Raw genomic sequence first — 27178 nt, forward strand, 5'->3', positions numbered from 1 at the left:
TATAGTTCTTCTGTGTATTCTTGCCACCTTTTCTTAATATCTTCTGCTTCTGTTAAGTCCATACTATTTCTGTCCTTTATTGTGGCCATCTTTGCATGAAATGTTCCCTTGGTATCTCTAATTTTCTTGAAGAGATCTCTAGACTTTCCCATTCTAATGTTTTCCTCTATTTCTTTGCACTGATCAGTTAGGAAGGCTTTCTTATCTCTCCTTGCTAGTCTTTGAAACTGCATTCAAATGGGTATATCTTTCCTTTTCTCCTTTGCTTTTAGCTTATCTTCTCAGCTATTTGTAAGGCCTCTTCCAATAACCATTTTGCCTTTTTTCATTTCTTTCTGTTAGGAATTATATGTAATATATACTTACATGTAAGTAAATTAGGTCCTTGTTACTATATCTCTGTATAAATCGAGGCCCTGTGGGGAAAGTAATATTAGGAAGCAAAGGGAGCCTCGCCACCTCCTGGTGGGACAGGCGGCCCAGTCCATGCTTCCCAAGGGCAGATATGGAAACACAATTTCTCATAACCATCCAGGAATTTGTAGAGTGTGAAGTTTCCAGGAATGAACTTAATGAAATAATGAGGGATTGGCTTCAGGATCTTGTCACAATCATATTTATCATAGTGTAGCTTACAAAATAGCAAAATGAAGTCCACCGGGACCTCCCTGGCGGTCCAGTGGCTAGGACTCTGTGCTCCCAGTGCAGGGGGCTGGATTTGATCCCTGATCGGGGAACCAGATCCCACTTACTGCAACTAAGGGTTCTCATGCCACAACTAAAAGATTCACATGTCTCAATGAAGATCACAGGTCCTGTGTGCCTCAGCTGAGACCTGGCACAGGTAAATAAAGAAACAAGCAAACACACACACACACACACACACACACACACACACACACACAGCAAAAACGTAAACCTCCTCCAGGTCAGAAATTGCTATTGCTTCCCTTGTATCCATTCTCCCTTTTTCTTTCCTGTGGAACCAATTTACTGGGGTCAGAAATAGACCTGATTTGAAAACAGCACACATTTTTCAGCTTCTTTGCAGGTGGAGGTGGCCAGGTGACTGACTTTTTGACCCAGCTTGGCCACCAGTTGTTAAGTAAGCTTCATCTCCTCAAAGGAGGGCAGACTCGGCTGGCATGTGCCCGCTTATCCTCTGCTTTTCTCCTTCCCTCCATCTAAACTGTGGCTGTGATGGCTGGAGCTCTGGTAGTCATTTTGACAGATGGTGGAGGAAAAGCTAGAAGGAACCTGGGTCCTTAATGGCTTGAGAAATTGCTGTCACAACTCTCCAGACTTCTTTCACACAAGAGCGAAATAAACCTCTGCCTTGTTAGGCTGTGTTATTTGGGGTTTTTGGTTACAAGAAGCTAAATTCAGTCCTAGCTGGTATAATATCCGAATATCCAAACAATGGGAGCATGATTAGTTAATCACAATCCAATCATGCTATAGATTATTTTATAGCCTTTAAATCATGGTGTAGAAAAATATTTAGTAATACGATATACAGGCATACTTTTACTTCACTCTGCTTTATTGTGCTTCAGAGATGTGGGAAAGGTTTTTTTCTTTTACAAATTGAAGGTTTGTGGCAACCTTGTGTTGTGAGATGATGATTAGGGTTTTTTAGCAATAAAGTATTTTTAAGTTGAATTTTGTACAGTTTTGTAGACATACTACTATTGCACACCCGATAGACCACAATGTAGTATAAACATAACTTTTATATGCATTGGGAAACCAAAAAATTCATGTGGCTTGTTCTTCTACAACCTTCACTTTATTATGATGATCAAGAACCAAACCCTCAATATCTCCAAGGTGTGCCTGTATTGTTAAGTTGGTTTCAAGATGACATGTATATAAGATCCCAATTTATGAAGAGAGAACATGCAAAAACCTCTGGGTGGTGGTGATGATGCGGTGAGTTTTCTTGTGTTTAGTATCTCAAGTTTCCTAATTTTGTGATAGGAGAGTAACAGTGGAGCTTTTTTTTTTTTTTAAGGAAATTGTAGAGTTTTTAAAAATATGAACAACTAAAACACTTGTGTTATTTTTTAAACACAAGACATTCTTGTAGCTCTGCCAAGACTTTGCAGATCAAACCCTGTTACACTGTTTCATGAACCAACCCCTCTGGATTTGCTGTCCCTTACCTTGTTCTCTTGGCTCCTGGGTCTGTCTGGATTGGTATCCTCCAGAGGTGCTTTCTGCTCTGCGGCAAATTCAAGGTCAGGGGTTCATTGACAGAGTTCTCATTTTCCAGTGGATCTGTGACGTGTGAGAAACGTAGGGAGTTAGAAACGTGTATCTCCCCTATTCAGGCAATTCTAAGAGACTGTAGCAGCTGTCACCCTGAGAAGGGAAGGAAGTGGAGTGAAAAGGATGCCCTTCCCCTCAAGCCCCTGAAGGGGAAATTGCCACTCTCTGTGCTCTATTAAATGACCTGGAATGCCATCGCTATGAAAATCATACTTACAGTACCAGAAATTTCATAGCCATGCATGTATCCATCCATCCGTGCATGCACAGTCGAAAAAAGAAAATCATGAATGAACCTGAAAACTTGGATACAAACCTGGTTAATGTCTCAGAGGACAATAGAACCATAACCACTGGTCTTATCCTTTCTACTGGACAAAATCCTTTGCAATTTACCAGTTGTTTAACATCTAACTTTACAATGTCGGAGTCCTAATAGATGTTAAGTAATAAATCACCTCCCCTAGAGTGTCAGATCAGCTTAGGTGGGGTTGTCAGTTAATGTTCTACTATGACTTTGAGTGGATACCCCTCAGCAAGTAAAACGGAGATTGTCCTCACCTTCCAGACCCAGATCACAAACCGCTGACTCAGAGCACCAGCTCCTTTCCTTGTCAGGGGGTGGAAGGGAGAAACCTGGTGCTGGGTGGTCTGTTCTGTCTGCTCCTTAGCAGAAGAGTGTTTTCTCCTTGGACCCTGGATCAGGGGATGCTGGGCTGTCTTGAGAGGCGAAATGAGGGATTCACTTTACAAATAAAACTGTGAGTCTAATGAGAGTATTTACAGTCTGGACGTCAATGGTGTCTTTGGTTGTGGGAGGAGGCGCCGTGGTCCCTGTGTCTACACTGGGGTCAGCAGCCTTCGTTCGGCTTAGAGGCCACAAACTTGAGGCTCACGCATGCTAAATGCTTTTAGTTGTGTCCGAGTCTTTGTGACCCTGTGGACTGTAGCCTGCCAGCCTCTTCTGTGCATGGATTCTCCAGGCAAGAATACTGGAGTGAGTTGCCATGCCCTCCTCCAAGGGATCTTCCCAACCCAGGGATGGAACCCACATCTCTTACGTCTCCTGCATTGGCAGGTGGATTCCCCCATCATCAATCCCATTTCCCTTCCACCCTCATCTCAGACACAGTCCCACAACCACCTTTTCTTCTGCTCAGGAAGACCCCCACCCTGACCCTGGACAGCTGTATCTGCTCTCTCCTGCTTGCTACTCTCTAATAAGTCCCCAGTGGGGTAGCTGATAACTCCATGGGGCATACTTGAAACGTGGCTTGTGTGACTAAAGAAGTAAATTCTTCATTAAAAAAAAAATTTAAGCTAATTTAAATTTGAATGTAAAAAAGAGAGTCAATTTCATTATTGGAAAACTTTTGAGGATATTTGGAGTAATTTGAGGATTGTCTCTACTTTAACTTCTGGCTGTACATTTAATATCTTTTCTGGCTGTAAACGACTCTTTAACTGTGCATTTTATGAAATCTAAATCCAGATCGAGAATTTCCAGTGAAAATTTAATATGCAAATTGAGAGAGACTGTAAGAATAAAATACTCAACAGATTTTCACAACAGTGGAAAAAAAGGAATATAAAATATCTCATTACTAATTTTTATATTGATTATTGACTACATGATAAAGTGATGGTATTTTGGATGTAATGGGTTAAATAAAATGCATTGTTAAAATCAATTTTACTCATTTCTTTACTTTTTAATATTACAAAAATTTAAATGACTTATGTGGCTTTCACTGTGTTTCTGTTGGACAGAGCTTGTCTAACCCTCTTCTCTGCCCAGGCTCTGGAACCAGAAGAATGTGAACTCTGGTTCAAGCCATATCGTTCACTAGCTGCATGATCTGGGATAAGTGACCCAATCTCTCTGGGTCTCAGTTTTTTTTTTTTTTAACCAGTAAAATGGGTATGGGAGGAACCACATTGAAATGCCTGCATACCTCAGCCACCGAGTACCTACAAGTGCTCAAACAAGTTAGCTGCTATTGTTTCTGGCCATGTCTTAATGCAACCCTCAAGGCTCACCTAAAATATCATCTTTGTGGGGAAGGGTCTAGTTCTTTGCCTTTACTTCTCTTGTAAACTTTGACGCATTGCTTGCAATAAAATGACATCATTACAGTATTGTGGCTTTTCTCAAAGGGCAGAGACTCCCACTTCTTTGTATGTGACTATGTGCTTTTAATTCTTTTAAAAATTATATTTATTTCTGTGGCTGCATTGGATCTTAGTTGGAGCGCACAGGGTCCTTGTTGCAGTTCCTGGATTCTCTGGTTGTGGCACACGGGCTCACTAGGTCCGTGGCATGAGCGATCTTTGTTCCCCAACTGTGGATTGAACCCACATCCCCTGCACTGCAAGGCAGATTCTTAACCACAGGACCACCAGGGAAGTCCCTGCTTTTAACTCTTATGGGAATTTTCAAACATATACAAAAGTTGAGAGAGTAATGTAGTGTATCAACCACCCTGCTCCCATGACTATAGTCTTCCCATCACTGTATTTCTCTTGCTTCGCATGGTACTCAACACACGATTCTGTTTGTGGTCGATGGCAGACCACCACACTTCCTTTGCTGCTCCTTCCATCGAGCAGTGGAGTCAGTTTCTCCATCTGCTTTCTTCTGGACTGGCCTTGTGAACTGCGTGGGCCATAGACTGTGGTGGAAGCGACTGTTGGGCTCTGGCCTGGGTCTCAAGACCTGGCGGCCTCTGCTCCTGCTCTCTGGGAACCTGCCACCTCGTGGACAAGCCGAGCTAGCCTGCTGGAGGGCGAGCGACCACGGGGAGCGGAGACAGACAGTCCCAGCTGAGGCCCTCTGGGACCAACCCACTCCCTAGCGGCCCAAGAGGCTGTCCTGGACCTTCTAACCCCAGCTGAGCTGCCAGTCCACTGCAGAGGTCAGAGAAAGTGGCCTGGAGCTAGAAGCCATCCAATCAACCCCCAGAATCAAGAGAAATAATAAACATCATTAATTCCGTCTCTATGTTTTAAGGGTGGGTTGACATGTGGCAAAAGGCTACTCGACAGATTTTAGTGCAAGTTTTGGGACCAGTTAAGGTCTCCCCAGCACACGCAGGGCAGCACGCTGCCTGTTTCCCAGAGGCTAAGAAACTGTCACCCTCTCTACAACCCCAGCATGCTGCCTACCCAGCCCCTAGGCCAGCCACCGGCAGAGGGGGCTCAGCTCTGACAAACCCCATTTGTAAGCGTTTCTGGGCTTATTCTGCTCAACAAATATGCTTTGAATATGCTACATAAAATGTGCCAGGAACTGGTTTAAAAGATTAAGGGAAAGGGACTTCCCTGGGGGTCCAGTGGTTAAGACCCCATGCTTCCAAAGTGGGGGTCTCAGGTTGGATCCCTGCTCTGGGAACTCATGGAACTAGGATCCCATTTGCCATGCAGCGAGGCCAAAAAAAAAAAAAAAATGAAGGGATCCTGCTGTAAAGCTATTCCCAAGGTATTGTTGTTGTTCAGCCACTGTCATGTCCAACTCTTTGTGACCCCAGGGATGGCAGCACACCAGGCTTCCCTGTCCTTCACTATGTCCCGGAGTTTGCTTAAACTTATGTCCATTGAGTTGGTGATGCCATCCAACCATCTCGTCCTCTGTCGCCACCTTCTTCTCCTGCCCTCAATCTTTCCCAGCATTAATCCCAAGGTATTAATCTCATACATTTTCAGGGCAAAAGAAACTCTCTGGCTATCATGGCGATGGAGAGAGAACAGGATAGACTCTCACCACCCAGGAAACACACGTTCCCGGACATCCGTACACGTAGACAGCACCAAGGCTCCCTCCTAGAACGTATGGAATCTGGGGGTGTACTGAGCCCTGGAACAAGACATCTCTTTTAAATAGAAGCCAGTCCTATTGGATCATTTGGGTCAAAACTTCCTCCTGTAGTATCTGCATCATCTTATTGGGGGAATTTGAATTCTTTGGATAACGGCTTTAGAAAGTTCCACCTTATTGGTCCTGTCCTTGATCATTCTCGATGCCTTTTATTCTCCTTTCATTTAATAGGGGCCTTTCAGCCCCACTGACTCCAGCTGGATATTAACCAGCAGCTGTGACCGCCGTGCCTGGTACTGACCTGCTGGGTGGTCGGGGTTCCCCTCAGAAGTGCCTCTGGCTTTGCCTCTGCTTCTGAGTCTCACGGCGCGATTGAAGGTGGAGTTTCTCTGGATTGGCTTGGTATGGGATGCTTTGTCTTGTGCCTCCTGGTCGGTATGGGGCATTCTCGCTGGACCTCAGGTCTCACACTGGCCGGCTCATCAACCGCCCATGAACCACTCACTGATTTCTTCTGCAGCTTCTCCAAGTCCTCAGAGTCCCTGGTTTCCACTGAAATAAGTCTGATTGTTTCTGGGCAGGATGACTAGAGATCAGTAACCTTTCTCCAACACCCTTAGTTTTGAGTGCTCTAGAAGATAAAGAGACCAGTTTTCCGTCAGGGTCATCAGGCTAAAGTTTCCATGCAGAACATGGAATTCTGCTCCCATTCAGATTTGATGAAATTTGCAATAATCTGTGCATCCTGGCGAACCACATCTTTGTCAACAAAAATTAAGTTTAACCACAGCAATTTAGATGCATTCATGTCTCATTTTATAATTGAGGTTTGTTCATTCTACTCAGAAGCTGCACTTATGAGGAAAATGCTGAAAGTGGCTTGTGGAGCTAACTTGCAAGTAAACATTTGCTGAATAATTCAAGACAGGGTAGCAAAACCAGTGCGGGGAGGAAAGGAAGATGTATGGACCCAAAAAAGAAAGAGCTGTGGGAAGAATAGGAAGGGCTGTCAGCGAGTGACGGGTCCCGAGACAGTAAATTTAGAGATGGGAAGTCTGAACCCTGCAAGAGCAATCCTCTTGCCGTCCACTGGGAGCCAAGTCTGGTTGGTGGCTTAGTGGCCTCTCTGATAAGATGAGGTTGTCCAGCAGCTTCAGGAAGCACAAGGCATCCCTAATCCCATGGTTACCCCCTCAGTTGGAGTAACAGAACCATTACCTCCTTCTAGGGTGACCATGGGCTCCTCGGGTGGCGCAGTGGTAAAGAGACCACCTGCCAATGCAGGAAACGCCAGAGACTTGGGTTTGACCCCTGGGTCAGGAAGATTTCCTGGAGGAGGGCATGGCAACCCACTCCAGTATTCTTGCCTGGAGAATCCCATGGACAGAGAAGCCTGGTGGGCCACAGTCCGTGGGGTCACAAAGAGTTGAACACGACTGAGTGCACACGTGCACACACACACACACACACACACACAAAGAATCAGCCCAGAGACTGGAGCACTACGGTGTTAAAGACTGACAAGCGTTAAGATGGGAACCTGCCCTAAGGAAGCTCAGTTGGGGGCAGCGGGAGTTCCTTCACTGTCGAGGTCAACTATGCAGCCCCAGCAAGACCCCCATGGTCCCAGCATCCAGGTCTCTGATCCGTAAATGCCAGGTGTGCACCGTGGGAGCGATCGGACAGGCGCTGTCCTGCTGGCTAAGCCCGGCGTCCCTTGGAGAATCTGGCTGCATTAAAAAAAAACATCGTTTCTTTATTTTTGGCGGTGCTGGGTCTTGGCTGGTTGCCACGTGTGGGCTTTCTCTAGTTGTGGTGAGTTGGGGGTACTCTTCATTACGGCGCCAGGCTTCTCACTGCAGTGGCTTCTCTTGTTGTCGAGCACAGGCTCTAGGGTCAGGATCAGCAGTTGCGGCTTCCAGGCTTAGTTGCTCTGGGATCTTCCCAGACCAGGGACCGAAGCCATGTCCCCTGCAGGCAGGTTATTTATCACTGAGCCACCAGGGAAGTCCCTGGCTGTAATTTCAGGTAGCCAGAGAGGAGAGAGCAGGGGCTAAGAGGTCACATTTAGGTGCTGGCACCTGGGAGGGCATCGTTTATTACAGACGCAGCAAGGAACCCACAGCTGGTGGGCAGGTTGGGCGATTTTCACTGAAAGCAGGTTTAACCTGAGTCAGCAAGGGTGGTTTAGTTGCTAAGTTGTGTCTGACTCTCACGACCCCATGGACTGTACGGCCCACCAGGCTCCTCTGTCCATGGGATTCTCCAGGCGAGAATACTGGAGTGGGTTGCCACTTCCTTCTCCAGGGGATCTTTCCAACCCAGAAATCAAACCCAGGTCTCCTGCATTGCAGGCAGATTCTTTACTGACTAAGCTATGTGGGAGGCCCTGGAGTCAGCAAGATGTAACTACAAAGAAAGTTCAACTGTTTTCGGATGATGACATAGAAGGGGAGAGGATGGGATGGTTCTGTCCCGGCCAGGTGAGCGGGGACCCCTGCTCTATGCTCTGGTGAGGACCTGCCCGTCCACAAAGGGGCTGAGTGGGCGAGCAGAGGAGCCCCCGGAGGGACAAGGTCATTACAGCTATGGCCTCTGGGGCTTGGGACAGGAGGCACTGGAATGAGGACCACAGGCAAGGACAGAATCCAGCTGTGGATTTCAGAGCTGTCTGAAGGTGGCCGTGAATTCCTGGGTCACTGGAGGAGTCCAGACAGAGACTGTTGGGACTCTAGGACTCAGTGACTCTGACCTATGCCCCTGACCTGGGCCTCCCAGGCCCAGGGCCTAGACACTTCCATCCTGAGGCTGTTGTCAACTTAGAGTTGATCAGGGGGCAGTAAGCAGGCAGGCATCCCGTGGGCAGGTAATGCAGGAGTGAAGCATGTGCTGGGGCCAGTCTGAGGAGGTTTCTGAACTGGGTTGGGGAGTTTCTACTGCATTCTTGAGGACTGTGAGGGAGGAGGTAGTGGGATCCTGGAGGCTCCGGGCAGGCTGGGCTGGGAGGCATCACACAGGTGTATCACCCGGGGGTGGCGAGGGTGGGGCAGCTGTGTGAGAGGATCTGTGACTCAAGATGGTTCTGGGAGGAGCAGGGAGGGGACCGTCCCAAGGGCCGTTGGGGCTTGGGATGACTGGGCGGGCTGGTGTGGAGTGGGAGAGAAGCCAGCTTGGGCTCGCAGCACGCTGGTTTCAGAGCATCTCCTGCTCTGACAGTGGGGCACCTTGAAGGCCCCTACAGCTTGGCAGCCCTTTGGCCTTCAAGGTTACTATTATTATTGTTATCACCATCATTATTATTTTGAAAGTGAAAAAGTCGCTCAGGCGTGTCCGACTCTGTGTGATCCCATGGATCCCGCCAGACTCCTCAGTCCATGGAATTCTCCAAGTAAGAATACTAGAGTGGGTTGCCATTCCCTCCTCCAGGGGATCTTTCCAACCCAAGGACTGAAGCCAGGTCTCCTGCACTGCAGGCAGATTCTTTACCATCTGAGCCACCAGTGAAGCCCCATTATTTTAGGCTGTTCAAAAAAAAATTAAAGTATACTTTCTATGCAGTGGAATGTGTCTTTGTTAACTGTATGGTTCTGAGTTTTGACAAACAGTTTATGTAGCCACAGTGGAGACACAGGACATTCGGTCACCCTGAAATTCCCTTGTGTGCCACCAGAGTCAGCCCCTCCCCTGCCCCTGGCCCCCAGAGACCACTGACCTGTATCTCTTCCCCTAGTTGGCCTTTTCATGACTATTGTGTCGGAAGAATTGCAGCCTTTGGTGTCTGGCTTCCTTTGGCTGGTGTGGTGCATTCGTCACGCAGCCCAGTTCTATCAGTAACGATAGCCAGCATTATGAATTCGTGGAAGCTAACACAATATATCATGAAGGGCTCTCTGCTGGGAGTCAGGAAACTTAGGTTTGAATCTCCATTTCCAGCTGCTTATAACCACCTACTTACACGGGGCAAATCAGGGCCTCAGTTTCCTATCCGGGAAACACGGGGTTGGCTGGGTGTTCTTGGGGGCTCTTTAGCCAAGCCTCAGGGTTTTCTTGGTGGCTCAGATAGTTAAGAATCTGTCTGCAACACAGGAGAACCAGGTTTGATCCCTGAGTCGGGAAGATCCCCTGGAGACAGGAATGGCAACCCACTCTAGTGTTCTGGCCTGAAGAATCCCATAGACAGAGGAGTCTGATGGACTACAGTTCACGGGGTCACAGGGAGTCAGACACAACTGAGTGACTAACACTTTCACTTTCGCTTTAGCCAGATTTCAAATTCTGTGATCCGGGGTGACTCAGAGAGCCCTCAGAGAGAACCTCATGGTGACGGGAACCCTGGAGAATGTCCCCAAATGTCCCTATCATTATCTTTAAATGAGAGAGCTTGGAAAGCCTGAAAAAATGTATTCCATCCTTAAGACACCACACACACACACGTACACATGCAAACACATAATTTGTGAAACCTAGAAAAAACAATTCTGATTCCACCTCAATTACTGCCTATTTCAGGCCGATGTGTTCTAGCTTTGCAATGGTTTTATAATTGCTACACTTCTTGCATATCCATTAAATGCTGGAAAGCCCGACAGCCCTCCCTGGTCTTCAATTATTTTTCTTAAACTCCCAGTAGCTTTAAGCCCCATATCTTCCTGTTCCAGGTGGCTTCAGGGTGGAAGTGTTGGGGGGTGGCTTTGTGATTGGAAGGGGGCCCTTATGGCAAAACCGTGTAGCGTCCATTCATTCATTCACTCACTCACTCGTAAGCATTGGTGTCGTGTTGCCTACGTCTGGCACCTGCTGGCACAGCGTCCACATATCTGTTCCGTGTCAGCCCACACTCCCTCCTTAAGAAGCTCCAGACGGGCAGGACTCGGTCTGTTTTGCTCACTGCTGTTCCTGGTGCCCAGCACACAACAGCATGCCGTAAATACGTGCTGCTTACAACAACGAATGAATGATTGAGTTCCTTCTGTGAAGTGCAGGTGATCATTAACATCATTTCGTAGATAAGGAAGCTGCAGCTTTGGTCACTTGCCCAGGATTGCACAGCTGGTAAAAGGTACAGCAAAGAACACTCCACATCTGCCTGACTTTGTTGGGGGAACCTGTGATGGGGTCAGAAGATGCTGTTGTAAGGACTGGCTGAAGGCTGGCCTGGGTAAGTGAAGGCAGGTCCTCTCTTCTTGCTAGCTGTGTGGCTGCTGGTACATGAGCCAAGAGTGACCAATAGACCTCCGGGCACTGGGCTGAGGGCCAGGGGGCCTCCCTGCATGAGTCAGTTGCCTGGGAGGTCAGGACTCATGGGAGTAGGTGATGAAGAGGGGGGTGGGTGAGCTGCCCACAAGCCCAGCTGTGATAATGCAAGACAGCTGCTGGAGGGGGCCCAGATGATGCCATGGTGGGCTCTAGGATATGCGTCCCCTAGACCAGGGTTTCTCAGGTGTTTATGTGCAGGGGCTCTAAAGACTCAGATTCTGACTCAGTAGGTACAGGGCGGGGCTCAGGATGCCGATGCTGTGAGTCTGAGGACCAGCCTTGAGCAAAACCACAGCATCCTTGACAGATGTGGGAGTGAGCAGGCCCCAAGCTGCCCTTCGCTTTGGGCAGGTCTGGGAGGCATTGCCGCTGGTAAGAAGTCCTGCTGGACAGCAGGGCTGGGGAGGGAAGAGGGGGAGAGGTCAGGAGGGAGAGAGGACTGAAGCAGGTGCTGTCCCTTTGATGTCCCCTTCCGCCTCTTACAAAGGAAAGAAGTGTTGGGGTGGAGGGGTGGTAGAAAACAAGAGGATATGGAGGAAGGTCCTCCAGGGGCCAGGGCGTGAAACACGTGTGGGCTCTAGATGAGAGCCCTGGGCACCTGCTCTGAACAGGCCTTCTAGGTGCTGGGGTGGCCCAGTAAGACCTGGCCATGCCTTCCTGTAGCTAATGGGGCTACAGGAGGGAGTAAAGACTACAGGGCAGGAAGACAGTGGTGGACAGGAGCAGTGCGAGGTGCTTTGCGGGAAGGTTGTGAACAGGTCATAGGGAGGCCTGAGTCAGGGAGCTTCATTCTCATGCCAATTGGAACATCCTGGAGGGCAGCTCAAGGTCAGTGATTAGGGCCAGGGCCTTGGGCTCGGGCTCAGCGAAGCAGTGGTTAAGCAGGGGGAGACCCTGGTAGCTTCAGGCAGGAACACTTGGGGAAAAGGCTCAACAGGACCACACTGAAGACTGCCTTCATCTCCAGGGAGGCTCCAGGGCACTGCAACCCTAGGATGTGTTAGCTATCTAGGTAGGGGGCCACGGGGTGGGGGGGATTGTGACCTGAAAGGGGTGGGAGAATGAAGGCCTCTTAGCTGTGACTTGACATGACAGCAGATAGGGCCTGAATGCACTGACTCGGGGCAGGCAAATTGGGGCCCTAAGAGGGAGGCAGGCTGGCTCAACCCAGCTCGCTGGCATCATTTCATTCCTGTCCTGGAATTGAATTGGCGCCCAAGACTCCTCCCAGGTAAGCAGCAGTGTTTGCCTTAAGCTATAAACAAACGACAAAGACCTTTTTCTTTTCTTTTCTTCCTTCCTTCCTTCTTTGTTTCTTTCTTTCTCTCTTTCTCCCTTTCTTTCCTTTTCTCTCTCTCTCTTTTTTTCCTTCCCCTGGGGCAAAGAAGGAAAGCTAGTGAGGAAGATTCTGGGCACACCAGATGAAATAGCATGACGTCTCTGGTTTGGGAGGAAAGCCTCAGCGTGGAGGAAAGCTGCCCTGGGAGCTGCTCTGCCGTCAGGATGACCTTCACGGCGAGAATCACAAGTGTAACATGTGACGGCTGCAGATATTGTTGAAAAGCAGTTGACTGCAGGGAAGACCGCTGCTGTCCCTGAGCCTGGAGGAGATGCCACTGGGAGTGTCTTGGTGTTCTTAGTGGGAACAGAGGAGAGGAAGGGAATGGGAGACCAAAAGAGAACAGGAGCCTCAGAGAACCTGAAGTGGAAATTCAGAAAGTGGGGAACAGGTGGTGGGGGAGGGGCCAGATCAGAAAGGCAGCGGGAGAAGGGGAGTTGGGGCAAGGTCCAGGCACCCATGGGCTCTGCACATGGGGTGAAGCTCTGGCTGTGCTGTGGCCATGTTGGGGGGCTGGCTTGGCTTCAGGAGGTGGAGGGGGGTGCTCCTTGTAAGACCCAGACCAGGGTGAATCAGAAAGTTGTGTGTATAGAAATAAGGGAGCGGAGAGCGAGGGGGAAGGGGACAGACACAGTGGGGCGGGAGGGCTCAGGTTCAGTTGGGGGGCCTCTCTAGAGCAAGTTTGTGCAGAGGCCTGGAGGAAGCTAGGGAGGAGCCTGGGGATGATGGGAGGCAGAGCTTCCAAACTGGATTTGTTGACTTGCCTTTGGCTTAAGAGTGAGAAAAGCAGAGATGAACCTTGGTTCTCCTTGCAGGTTGCTGAAGTGATACATTGGGAAAGAAAGCAGGACTTTGAAGGAGACATTAGGCCTGAGATCAAAGAGAAGGCACGTTTGGCAGGGAGCTAGACTTGGAAATGGTCCTTTGTACCGGTGCTGAGCCTACCAGAGTACCCTGGAAGGCTGAATACGAACTCCAGTGACAATTCCTTGAACAATGACTTAACAATAACAGTTTCTAATCCTAACAACTGTCTCTTTAGAAATGAGAACAACGGAACACAGGGAGATAAGGGATGCTCTCAGGGCCAGGAGGCTGCTGCATTCCTCTGGGGCTACACGCCTCCCACTGAGCCTCCTTCAGCATTGCATCCTAGCAGCCTGGGACACACACATAGGACAGAGGTGGGTTAGACACAGGGACAAATTCCTTTGCAGGATAAAATGGATGGCGACAGATCAAGTGTGGACAGCACTCCTTTTCCCAATAATGCAACAGAAATCAGTGGAATTAATTTTAAACCTGGGGCCGAGACAGTGGTATAGAGAGGGTAAAGGCGTTTCTTTTTCACAGGACAGCACTTAAATGCCAGAGAACGGTGGGACATCGATATGAATGCAACTCTATCCATCTATCCATCCATTACCTAGCTCTCCACCATCTATCTATCCATCCATCCATCTATCCGTCTATCCGTCTATCCTTCTACCCACCTATCTATCCATCATCCATCCATCCACCAACCTATCCATCCATCCATCTAGCTATCTATCCATTTATCCATCTGCCTATCTATCCATCCATCCATCTGTCTACCTATATAGATGGGTTGACCAAAAAGTTCATTTAGGTTTTTCTGTAAGATCGATTGATCTATCTATCTATCCATCTATCCATCCATCCACATTACACATAACCTGCAACATGAGGGAGGAGAAAGTCAGAGGCTAAAAAACCAAACCAAATATTCTTGCTGGGAAAAAAATGGTTAGTGACAAGCATAAGGGAGAAGAGGTCAAAGCACCACGGAGCTGTGTCACTGTGGGCTAAGGAGGAAGGAAAAGGCTGGATGGAAGGACTCCAGGTGTCTCCTGCAGGTTGTGGTAGGCACATAGGAGGGCAGAGAAACTTCAGGTAATGGAAGTTAAAAAAATTAAACCTTTTACTTTAGATTTATGGAAAAGTTGCAGACATTGGAATTTCTAAAGCAGCTTCTCAAGGAACTAAAGAGCTTCAGGTACAAGAGTTAGGAGTTCAATATTTGGAGGTCCTCACACTTCAGTGGGGCTTCCCCGGTGGCGCTAGTGGTAATGAACCCACCTGCCAATGCAGGAGGCATAAGAGATGCAGGTTTGACCCTTGGGTTGGGAAGATCCTCTGGAGGAAGGTTTAAGGTATGGCAACCTGCTCCAGTATTCTTGCCTGGAGAATCCCGTGGACAGAGGAGTCCGGTGGGCTATGGTCCACAGGGTTGCAAAGAGCTGGACATGACTAAAGCAACTGAGCAGGCATACATGCATGCACATAGAGGAGAAGCATAAAACAAGGTGAAGGAAGCCTCTCAGGTGTAGAGCAGGACTTCCCCTCTTGTTCTGGGATTGCTGCTAAGGCCAAACACGGTTTAGCTCTATGGATATTTCTGCTGCAGCTTGCATCGGCCAGCCAGCCGCCATGGGGGATTACTGAAGGAGGTATGCCTCCCCCCGGCATCCTACCTTTGTAGAACAAGAGGAAGGACTTCCCTGGTGGCACAGAGAATAAGAATCTACCTGCCAATGCAGGGAACACTGGTTTGATCCCTGGTCCAGGAAGATCACTCATGCTGAGGGGCAACTAAACCCGTGTGCCACAACTAATGAGCCCGAGCTCTGGAGCCTGTGAGCTACAACTATTGATCCAGCGTGCTACAGCTACTGAAGCCCACACTCCAGAGCCCTTGTCCCACAACAGGAGAAGCCACCGCAACGAGAGGCTGTTGCCCCTGCTGCCTCCTCCACCCCAGGGAGGGAGGAGGGTGTTGAGGTGGCTCCAGGCCAGGTCTCCCATCCCCCACCCCCCATCTCCCATCCCAACAGTCTAGCCTGTGCTAGAAGAAAGGAAAAGAAACTTTGAACAGTGTGAGTTTAAACTTTGGAAAACATGAACATGGTTGAAATGGGCAAAGGATATGAAGAGATAGCTCACAGAAAATACAAATCCTTAACAATCTATGAGAGATTTTCAACCCCATGTCTCATAAGAGGAGAGGAACTCCAAACCACACTGAGAAATTTTTTTTTTTTTTGCACTTATTACATTAGCAAAGAATCAAAACTTTGAAAAGTGATTGGTGAAGCTGAAGAACCAGAGGCATCTCCCTCCTGAATTGTCACTGGTAGGATTTTACCTTGATTCCATCCCAGTGAAGGCAGTTTGGAACCCTCTATCAAGGTAAACACCTACCATCTTACTTGGGTTTCTCTTACCTTGGACATGGGGTATCTCTTCACGGCTGCTCCAGCAAAGCACAGCCATGAAGAGATACCCCACGCCCAAGGTAAGAGAAACCCAAGTAAGACGGTAGGTGTTGCAAGAGGGCATCAGAGGGCAGACACACTGAAACCATACTCCCAGAAAACTAGTCAATCTAATCACACTAGGACCACAGCCTTGTCTAACTCAATGAAACTAAGCCATGCCCTGTGGGGCCACCCAAGACGGGCAGGCCATGGTGGAGAGGTCTGACAGAATGTGGTCCACTGGAGAAGGGAATGGCAAACCACTTCAGTATTCTTGCCTTGAGAACCCCATGAACAATATGAGAAGGCAAAATGATAGGATACTGAAAGAGGAAATCCCCAGGTCAGTAGGTGCCCCAAATGCTACTGGAGATCAGCGGAGAAATAACTCCAGAAAGAATGAAGGGATGGAGCCAAAGCAAAAACAATACCCAGTTGCGGATGTGACTGGTGATTGAAGCAAGGTCTGATGCTGTAAAGAGCAATATTGCATAGGAACCTGGAATATTAGGTCCATGAATCAAGGCAAATTGGAAATGGTCAAACAGGAGATGGCAAGAGTGAACGTCGACATTCTAGGAATCAGAAAACTAAAATGGACTGGAACAGGTGAACTTAACTCAGATGACCATTATATCTACGACTGTGGGCAGGAATCCCTTAGAAGAAATGGAGTAGCCATCATGGTCAACAAAAGAGTCCAAAATGCAGTACTTGGATGCAATCTAAAAAACGACAGAATGATCTCTGTTCGTTTCCAAGGCAAACCATTCAATATCACAGTAATCCAAGTCTATGCCCCAACCAGTAACGCTGAAGAAGCTGAAGTTGAACGGTTCTATGAAGACCTACAAGACCTTTTAGAACTAACACCCAAAAAAGATGTCCTTTTCATTATAGGGGGCTGGAATGCAAAAGTAGGAAGTCAAGAAACACCTGGAGTAACAGGCAAATTTGGCCTTAGAATACGGAATAAAGCAGGGCAAAGGCTAATAGAGTTTTGCCAAGAGAATGCACTGGTCATAGCAAACACCCTCTTCCAACAACACAACAGAAGACTCTATACATGGACATCACCAGATGGTCAACACCGAAATCAGATTGATTATATTCTTTGCAGCCAAAGATGGAGAAGCTCTATACAGTCAGCAAAAACAAGACCAGGAGCTGACTGTGGCTCAGATCATGAACTCCTTATTGCCAAATTCAGACTTAAATTGAAGAAAGTAGGGAAAACTACTAGATCATTCAGGTATGACCTAAATCAAATCCCTTATGATTATACAGTAGAAGTGAGAAATAGATTTAAGGGACTAGATCTGATCGATAGAGTGCCTGATGAACTATGGACTGAAGTTCATGACATTGTACAGGAGACAGGGATCAAGACCATCCCCATGGAAAACAAATGCAAAAAAGCAAAATGGCTGTCTGGGGAGGCCTTACAAATAGCTGTGAAAAGAAGAGAAGCGAAAAGCAAATGAGAAAAGGAAAGATATAAGCATCTGAATGCAGAGTTCCAAAGAAGAGCAAGAAGAGATAAGAAAGCCTTCCTCAGCAATCAATGCAAAGAAATAGAGGAAAACAACAGAATGGGAAAGACTAGAGATCTCTTCAAGAAAATTAGAGATACCAAGGGAACACTTCATGCAAAGATGGGCTCGATAAAGGACAGAAATGGTATGGACCTAACAGAAGCAGAAGATATTAAGAAGAGGTGGCAAAAATACACAGAAGAACTGTACAAAAAAGATCTTCACGACCCAGATAATCACGATGGTGTGATCACTGACCTAGAGCCAGACATCCTGGAATGTGAAGTCAAGTGGGCCTTAGAAAGCATCACTATGAACAAAGCTAGTGGAGGTGATGAATTCCAGTTAAGCTATTTCAAATCCTGAAAGATGATGCTGTGAAAGTGCTGCACTCAATATGCCAGCAAATTTGAAAACTCAGCAGTGGCCAAAGGACTGGAAAAGGTCAGTTTTCATTCCAATCCCAAAGAAAGGCAATGCCAAAGAATGCTCAAACTACCACACAATTGCACTCATCTCACACGCTAGTAAAGTAATGCTCAAAATTCTCCAAGCCAGGCTTCACCAATACATGAACCATGAAATTCCAGATGTTCAAGCTGGTTTTAGAAAAGGCAGAGGAACCAGAGATCAAATTGCCAACATCTGTTGGATCATCAAAAAAGCAAGAGAGTCCCATAAAAACATCTATTTCTGCTTTATTGACTATGCCAAAGCCTTTGAGTGAGTGAATCACAATAAACTGTGGAAAATTCTGAAAGAGATGGGAATACCAGACCACCTGACCTGCTTCTTGAGAAACCTATATGCAGGTCAGGAAGCAACAGTTAGAACTGGACATGGAACAACAGACTGGTTCCAAATAGGAAAAGGAGTATGTCAAGGCTGTATATTGTCACCTTGCTTATTTAACTTATATTCAGAGTATATCATGAGAAATGCTGGGCTGGAAGAAGCACAAGCTGGAATCAATATTTCCAGGAGAAATATCAATAACCTGATATGCAGATGATACCACCCTTATGGCAGAAAGTGAAGAGGAACTAAAGAGCCTCTTGATGAAAGTGAAAGAGGAGAGTGAAAAAGTTGGCTTAAAGCTCAACATTCAGAAAATGAAGATCATGGCATCTGGTCCCATCACTTCATGGGAAATAGATGGGGAAACAGTGTCAGACTTTATTTTTTTGGGCTCCAAAATCACTGAAGATGGTGACTGCAGCCATGAAATTAAAAGATGCTTACTCCTTGGAAGGAAAGCTATGACCAACCTAGATAGCATATTAAAAAGCAGAGACATTACTTGGCCAGCAAAGGTCCATCTAGTCAAGGCTATGGTTTTTTCAGTAGTCACATATGGATGTGAGAGTTGGACTGTGAAGAAAGCTGAGCGCCGAAGAATGGATGCTTTGGAACTGTGGTGTTGGAGAAGACTCTTGAGAGTCCCTTGGACTGCAAGGAGATCCAACCAGTCCATTCTGAAGGAGATCAGCCCTGGGATTTCTTTGGAAGGAATGATGCTGAAGCTGAAACTCCAGTACTTTGGCCACCTCATGCGAAGAGCTGACTCATTGGAAAAGACTCTGATGCTGGGAGAGATTGAGGGCAGGAGGAAAAGGGGATGACAGAGGATGAGATGGCTGGATGGCATCACTGACTTGATGGACGTGAGTCTCAGTGAACTCCGGGAGTTGGTGATGGACAGGGAGGCCTGGCATGCTGCGATTCATGGGGTCACAAAGAGTCGGACACAACTGAGCGACTGAACTGAACTGATCAAGGTAAAAAGTGTATATGCTTTAACCCAGCAATTCCATCTGCAGGAATTTGCTCTATGGATCTGCCTGCAGATGTGGGAAGTGGCCTGTGTACTTGTGACTCAGTGTAGCTTTGTCTGGGAGAAACAGATTGAATTTGCTACAATTTTAATCAGGAACTGATCACACTGTTCAGTTTGGTTCAGTTCAGTGTCCTTTGTCGTCCCCTTCTCCTCCTGCCCCCAATCCCTCCCAGCATCAGGGTCTTTTCCAATGAGTCAGCTCTTCGCATGAGGTGGCCAAAGTACTGGAGTTTCAGCTTTTGCATCATTCCTTCCAAAGAACACCCAGGGTTGATCTCCTTTAGAATGGACTGGTTGGATTTCTTTGCAGTCCAAGGGACTCTCAAGAGTCTTCTCCAACACCACAGTTCAAAAGCATCCATTCTTCAGTGCTCAGCTTTCTTCACAGCCCAACTCTCACATCTATACGTGACCACTGGAAAAACCATAGCCTTGACTAGACGGACCTTTGTTGGCAAAGTAATGTATCTGCTTTTGAATATGCTATCTAGGTTGGTCATAACTTTCCTTCCAAGGAGTAAGTGTCTTTTAATTTCATGGCTGCGGTCACCATCTGCAGTGATTTTGGAGCCCCCAAAATAAAGTCTGACACTGTTTCCAGTGTTTCCCCATCTATTTCCCATGAAGTGATGGGACCAGATGCCATGAATTTCGTTTTCTGAATGTTGAGCTTTAAGCCAACTTTTTCACTCTCCTCTTTCACTTTCATCAAGAGGCCTTTTAGTTCCTCTTCACTAAGCCCCTAATTAAAAGAGTCTCAGAGTAATTTAATAGAACAGGGGCAGTTTCATAATTAATAGGCGGTCTTAATGCAATATAGCTTACCAGTGGGTTAGCAACACAATTAAACACAAGTCTCCAGAAAAAAACCTTCAGAAATAAGAGTAGAAGGAAAAGTCATCATGAAAAAGGGCACCAAGCACATCTCAAATGCAGCGGTGCTGAAAAGTCAAGGCAGGATGCCGTGCTCATCTTTATTAACTTGTTTCTTGGGGGCTTAGCCAAAGTAATGAGACATAAAACAAATGTTGTCATAAAGGAAGATGAAATAAACTGCAATTTGCAGATGATTTGAATGCCTAGAAAGCCCCAAGAACCAATGGAAACTATTGGAATTATAAAGAATTCAGCCCAGGGCCAGAATAGGATAGATTGACTTCATGTCAACAACAAGAAAATAGTGAATTCCCAATCACAGTAGAAACAAAATCAGAAAATGTAGGATAATTACATAAATAAATATAACCTATGTAAAGGAAAAATGTGGGAAATGGAAGAAACTGACATCTTTAGAAAAGTATGAGTTGTTTTTTTTTTTTTTTTAAAGAAAAGCATTGGTTTTTCTTGGATGGGAAAATGGAAAATTAAAAACATGTCAATTCTCACCATGTTAATATAGAGTTTTAGTGCCATTCCACCTAACAAATTCCAATTTAAAAGCTTTTATTGGAGTATTTTCATAAAATGAATATGAAGTTCATAGGCAAGATTGGCAGATAGGCAAGATTAGCTCAAATTTTGAAAAATATAGGTAATAGAGAGAGTCGCTTTTCCTAAATATCATAAAATGCTGCAATAATAAAAAGTGTGTGGTAATGGAACAAGGGAGTCATCAACGAAACAGAATGCCAGCTCAGGAATGAGCACTTATCTACTAAAGTGTTGTTTTATAGAAGAGTTATCACAGATACAAAAAATGGAGGGATTATAAAACCAGACAAAAGTGTCACAAGAAAGGAAAAATATACACCAATATCTCTTATTAATATAAATGAAAGAGACCTGAATGCAAGACTAGCAAGCTGATACATTAAAAAGATTATACACCATAACCAAGCAGAATTTATCCCAGAAATGCAGTGGTTTTAACACACAAAAATTGATTAATATAACGCATTATACCAACGAAACAAAGGACAAAACTACATGATATCTCCATTATTTGGCATCAATTAGCACTTGACAAAATCCAGTAATCCTTCATGATAAAAATAGACAACAAAACAGATAAAAGAAGAAAATTTCCTCTACTTGATAAAGGGCATCTATGAAAACCCCACATCTAATATCACACTTGTTAAAGACTGGATGTTTTCTTATAAATCAGAAGGAAGATAAGAATGCCCACTCCCACCACTACTGTTCAACATTGCACTGGAGGTTTGCACCAGAGAAATTGGTCAATAAAAATAAATAAAAGATACTCAAATTGGAAAGGAAGGCATAAAACTCTATTTGCAGATGACACGTATGTTTAGAAAATCCTAAGGAATTCCCTAAGAAAACTTTTGGGAATAAGTTCAGCAAGATCTCATGATATAAGATCAACATACAAAAATCCACTGTATTTTTACACAGTAGGAATGAACATACCAGAAATGAAATTAAAAAAAAAAGAATGTCACTTATAATATGATCAAAAATATTAAAAAATACAAATTTAACAAAGCAGTGAAAAATTTATATTCTGAAAACTATAAAATATTGTTGAAAGAAATTAAGGAAGACCTAAATAAATGGAAAGACATTCTATTTTCATGGACGAGAAGATTTACTATTAAGGTGGTGTGTGTGAGCCTACTAAATTGCTTCAGTCGTGTCTGACTCTTTATGATGCCAGAGGATGTTGTCTGCCAGGCTCTTCTGTCCATGGGATTTTCTGGCAAGAATTCTGGAGTGAGTTGCCATTTTCTCCTCCAGGGCTTCCCTAGGGACTCAGACAGTAAAGAATTTGTCTGCTATGTAGGAGATCCGGGTTCAGTCCCTGGGTTGGGAAGATCCCCTAGGGAGGCAACCCACTCCAGTAGTCTTGCTTGGAGAATTCCAAGGACAGGGGAGCCTGGTGGGTCACACTCAACTGGGTTGCAAAGAGCTGGACACGAATAAGCATCTAACACACACACAGACACACACACACACAGCCCTCCAGGGGATCTTCCCAATCCAGGGATCGAACTCGTGTCTCTTATGTCTCCTGCCTTGGCAGTTGGGTTCTTTACCACAAATGGCACCTGGGAAGCCCCTATTAAGGTAGTATTGTTCCCCAAATTGATCTAGAGATTCAACACAATCCAAATCAACATCCCAGCTGGCTTCTTTGCAGAAATTAATAAACTGATTTTAAAATTTATGTGGAAATTCAAGGACCCATGCCAAAACAATCTTGAAAAAGAATAAGGTTGGACTTTTCATGTTCTGATTTCAAAAGTCACTACAAAGCAACAGTAATCGAGATAGTGTGTGGTACTAAAACAGGGAAGGGTCAGTGACTCATTCTCCTTCATTCAGGGATAAAAATCGACCAGTTGCTCAGGAGAAATTATAAACACTAAGGGATTTCCCTCAAGGGTTTCTATGGTATCCTTTTTCACTTTTCACATTTGTTTATGTATTTTTGGCTGTGCTGGGTCTTTGTCGCTGCACTCAGGCTTTCTCTAGTCGCAGCGAGTGGGGACTGCTCTCTAGCTGCGGTACAAGGGCTTCTCATCGTGGTGGTTTCCTTTGTTGGGGAGCACAGACTCTAGGTGCATGGGCTTCAGTAGCTGTGGCTCTTGGGCTTAGTTGCTCTGCGGCACGTGGAATCTTCCTGGGCCAGGGATTGAACCTGTGTCCTCCGCATTGGCAGGTAGATTCTTAACCACTGGACCAGGAGGGAAGCCCCGGGGTAGACTTTAGAGGCCTTTTGGAAGGAGACATGGACTGGCCCTCCTCCCTTTGGTGGAATGTTGGAGGGATTATCTTGAGCTGGATTAAGTACCCAGAGGTGGTGCGTCTGGTTATCTGTTAGCTTCCCATGCAGAACAGGGGAGGAGGTTGGGGAGAGCTGACATTCTTAAAGGAAACGGCAGGGGATAGCGTCCCTCCTGGAGGGCCCAGATTATCCTCATAAAGAACATTGCTCTGAATCTCCTCCAGCCCACAGGCAGACAGGACATGGAGCCACACAGCTGCATTCTCTGGTTGTCCCCACTGTCCTGAAGCATCTCGCCTGGAAAATTCCTTGGCAGGTAAGGCAAGATTCTTCTGCTGGCTTCCAACCCGCCCCCCACCCCAACCCAGAGTCAAACATCCACAGAATGCCTCTCCTTGTGCAACCTGATTTCCTGCTGTCTCCTCCAAGATAAACTGTTTGTGAAGGTAACTGAATGAAGCAGCTTGTTCTCGGGAAATATTACCTATAAACCAGGGGCAAATGGGAGCAGCAGCGTTGACCCAAGATGACAGTGTCGGTGTTAGGCGTGTGGGCCTATGGCTCCTTTCTGGTTTTAATTAGTCGGCCCATCCTGTCTTCGTTGAGGCCACTTTCAGGTTGAAGCCATAAAACCTTATTGGCCGAGGATCAAAGAACGCTCAACGTTTCACTCTCTGTAACCCGGAGCGGAACCCTAGGTCATCCCGAAGTGAGTTCAACCAATTACTAGGCTGTACAACGAAACGGGAGGCGATGCTTCTATTTTACCTTGTCATCTACTTAAATATATTCTTTTTAATCTAAGTATAGTAGAATACAGAAAGTGCTCGTATTCTAAGCATAGAGGCTGACTACTCACCTCTGTAACCACACCCAGGCCTCTGAAACTCTCTGCCGTTTCCTCCCCAGCCCCCGAGGGGAGTCTCTGGCTTCAAACAGCAAGGACTAGCTTTGCCTGTTTCGGTCCTTTGTGTGAATGGACTCATTCACAATGTTCTTTCCTATCTGACTTCTTCCTGTGACACTGGGCCCTGGAGACCCATCCACGCTGTTTCACGTCGCGGGGACACTTCGCTCTCAGGGCTCTGTGGTTCTCACGATACAGGGGCCTCAGAGTCACCTAGACGGTTAAATACAGATTCTGGGGGCTCCACCCTGGAGCTTTCAGGAGCAGGAGGTCAGGGGTGGGGCCTGAGAATCTGTGTTTCCAACAAGTTCTCAGCGTTTGCTGTGGCTGGTGTGGGGACCACATCTGGAGAACCACCCCTCCAGTCTGGCAAGGCCCATTTTGCCTTGGAAAAGGACATCATTGTTGCATCTGGAAGCCTAACCAGAGAGCCCGGGGAGGGATGAGAGAGCGTGGAGGCCAGAGCTGGCGTCCTCAGGGGTCGCTGGTTGTTAGCCAGGGTGAAAGAGAGGATTAAGACCCTCTCCTGTCTGCTCCTGGTGGGGACTGCTGCGGTTCATGACTCTCGATTTATAAGCTGGGCACACCCAAGCCAGGGCTTTCTGGCTCCTTCAAGGCATGGGTGGATACGGTGGAGATTTCCAGACCGTAAGCTGGTCAGACACTGGCCAGAGGCCCCCGCCTCCGGCCACACACAGCACTGGTCAGCTCACTCCCTCGCCCACCCCTGCCACCGCCGACTGGACCCTGGCCACCTCAGCCTCAGAGGGGCCTTAGGTGAGGGCTGTCCTTCTCCATCTTCCCCCTAACATCGGGCCTCCTCCTCATTTGAGACATGAATGGACGAGGGCCTGAGAGCCCAGCCTCCCTCCCTGCTCACGGGTCGAGTCCCCTCCCGTTCCAAAGTCCTCCTTGTCCTTCTCTTCTCCTGCTGCCCCTCTCTCGGGATTTCATCTACTTCCAGGGTCTTCACTCCCAGAGGCAGCGGATCTGATAGCCCGAGGCTCCTCCTGGAATCACCATGCTGCCCCCCACAGGTGGACGGACCCCCAGCCTCAAGTCCTGCCCGGGGCTGGGAAGGGCCATGCCTGCAGGATAGGAGGAGACTCCTGGTCACCCAGGCTGCCCCATCCTGGTCTCTGAAGAGCTCAGGACTCAGGCTTGAAGTCTGAGGAGGGTAGCGGTGACCTGGGTCAGGAAATACTGACCGAACTGAGACATCGACTCAATGGGCATGAGTTTGAGCGAACTCCGGGAGATGGTGATGGACAGGAAGGCCTGGCACGCTGCAGTTCATAGGGTCACAAAGAGTTGGACACGACTGAGTGACTGAACAACAACTGAGACGCTTCTGGAGGGGAAATGCCCAGAGCTGCAGACACCGGGTCCTTGCTCTCAGAGGAGCTCAGGCATGGTTTTGATTCCAGCACTTTGACTCATTTGCTCCTCCTACACAGCCCTGGGGAGGGAGGGCACCACTGTTAGTCCCATCCTGGAGCTTGGAGAAACTCAGTGACTTGTCCAAGGTCACAGCTGGGAAGTGCCTGAGATGGGATTTGAATGCTGGTCTTGCTGGTCCCACTGGGAGGAGAGGGGGTGAGCACAGGAGAGGGTGGAGAGGTGCCCTGGGAGGTGGAGCACGTAGGAAGTCAGAGAGGACCAGGGAGAGAGCGCGGAGCAGGGCATGAGGCATGGGGGTGTCTGGGGGGCTGGGCCAGCAGGCTCCTGTAGGCACTCACGTCTTTTGAGCACCCCTCTCCTTCCACGTGGGGAGGCTTTGCGGGGAGCCCTGGGCAGTTTGGGTGCAAAGATCCAAGCCAGGTATGGGGGTGTCTTCCCCTAAGTGGCTGTGGCCCTATTTGCTGACTTCTCATGGTGGCCACTACCAGCCCACTTCTTGCACACCCCAGCTAGTGTTCGGCGGTCTAAGACTGAAGCTTCAGGGCCTCCGGAGTCCTGGCATGGCTCCGGGGATGGGCCCCTGACACACCCTTGACCCTCAACTCGCCATCTGGAGGGCAATGGTGTTCTCCAGGCTCCCATGGAGTGAAACTGGCCAGTGGCGTCCTGGGTGGGCTGCATCCGCTCACACCTGTGTCCGCCCCATGCTGGGCCCCAGGCTGTGAGGTAGCAGAGGCCCCTCACTCAGGGCCCCAGAGACCTGGCAGGAGGGAACTGCCTAACATCCTCTGTCATCCCAAACATGAGCTCGCCTTTCCTCTGGCTTTGCTTTCCTTCTGGAAGCGTCTCTCATTTGTGCACTGAAAGTACAAGAATTAATTGGGATTATGGCTCCTGGCATGGCATCAACACCCAGAACGATACTCCCAGGCTGTGCTTTTTACTCTTTGCAAGCTAAATGAATGAGCCACTTGTTTAATTCGTTTTTATATTTGGGTATTAAAAAGACTCCAAGATTATAAAATGGATATAATGGTTGACATAAAAAAACAGGTATGGACTTTGAAAACAAAACAGCTCTAGGGTCCATGAGAGCCTTGTCTCTGTCCCAGTGAGAGGAATCTATGCCTCATCTCTGGGGGCTGGCTGGTGGCAGCTCCCGAGAGTCCCGTCCCCTCTGGGCACCACGGGGACAGCAGCCCTTCTCAGCTGGTGGGGGAAGGACAGGACGCAACCTATTTTCTCAAAATGAAGGGAGAGCCAGCTGCTGCAGAGTTGTCCTGTTGCTAAGAGAATTTTACCTACTCTGTGGACACTGACCCTCTGTCCCACGCCCCCACCACCAGACAGGCTGTGAGCAATAGGAGAGAGTGAGCTGGGGACAGGGCCACTCCTTCTGGGGTGAGTGGCCTCCGTCAGCCACCACCCTTGGCAAGCTCCCACCTGCCTGTGGGCCAAGGTCAGGGGACCAGCCAGAGGGAGGCCGGCCAGGGCGGCTGAGCTCCCAGGCACAGTGCAAAACAGACTGTGTGAAGGTGGGCGACGTCATCTCAGTAGCCAGACAGGGATCTTCATGTTCAGGAAGCTGCCCTCCTTACACTGGGACTCTGTTGGATTCTAGCAGTGGGGCCATTTGCACAGTGGAGCTGCCGTGAACTCATATATCCACCCAAATCCTAGAGGAGTTATAAAAAGGCCTGCCTGCTAAAAATGACAAGACCTGGTGATGTCTTAGTCAGCCAGGGCTGCCTTAACAAATTACAGTAGACTTGAGGCTTAAACAGCAGAAATTTGTTTGCTACCGGTTCTGGAGTCTAAAGTCCTATATAAAGATAGTTGGTTTCTGGGG

The 27178-nt window shown here is 47.5% G+C and overlaps 1 protein-coding gene across 4 annotated transcripts in view; it reads right to left on the reverse strand.

Moving 5' to 3' along the window:
• NGEF (neuronal guanine nucleotide exchange factor) overlaps positions 1–27178 on the reverse strand; it is a 128146-nt gene that overhangs the window by 87194 nt on the left and 13774 nt on the right. For 2 of the 4 annotated variants that reach the window (XM_061412643.1, XM_061412641.1), the window contains 2 exons: positions 6387–6716; positions 2166–2280 (listed from right to left, as the gene is read on the reverse strand). In XM_061412643.1, coding sequence (XP_061268627.1) covers positions 2166–2280; positions 6387–6531 — 260 coding nt within the window. In that variant the 5' untranslated portion in view covers positions 6532–6716. Of the gene's footprint in view, positions 1–2165; positions 2281–6386; positions 6717–10842; positions 11191–27178 lie in introns of those variants that run through there. The other 2 variants (XM_061412642.1, XM_061412644.1) reach the window with 2 other exon arrangements.

This window comes from Bos javanicus, chromosome 3 (genome assembly GCF_032452875.1).
Source record: "Bos javanicus breed banteng chromosome 3, ARS-OSU_banteng_1.0, whole genome shotgun sequence".
NCBI lineage: Eukaryota > Metazoa > Chordata > Mammalia > Artiodactyla > Bovidae > Bos > Bos javanicus.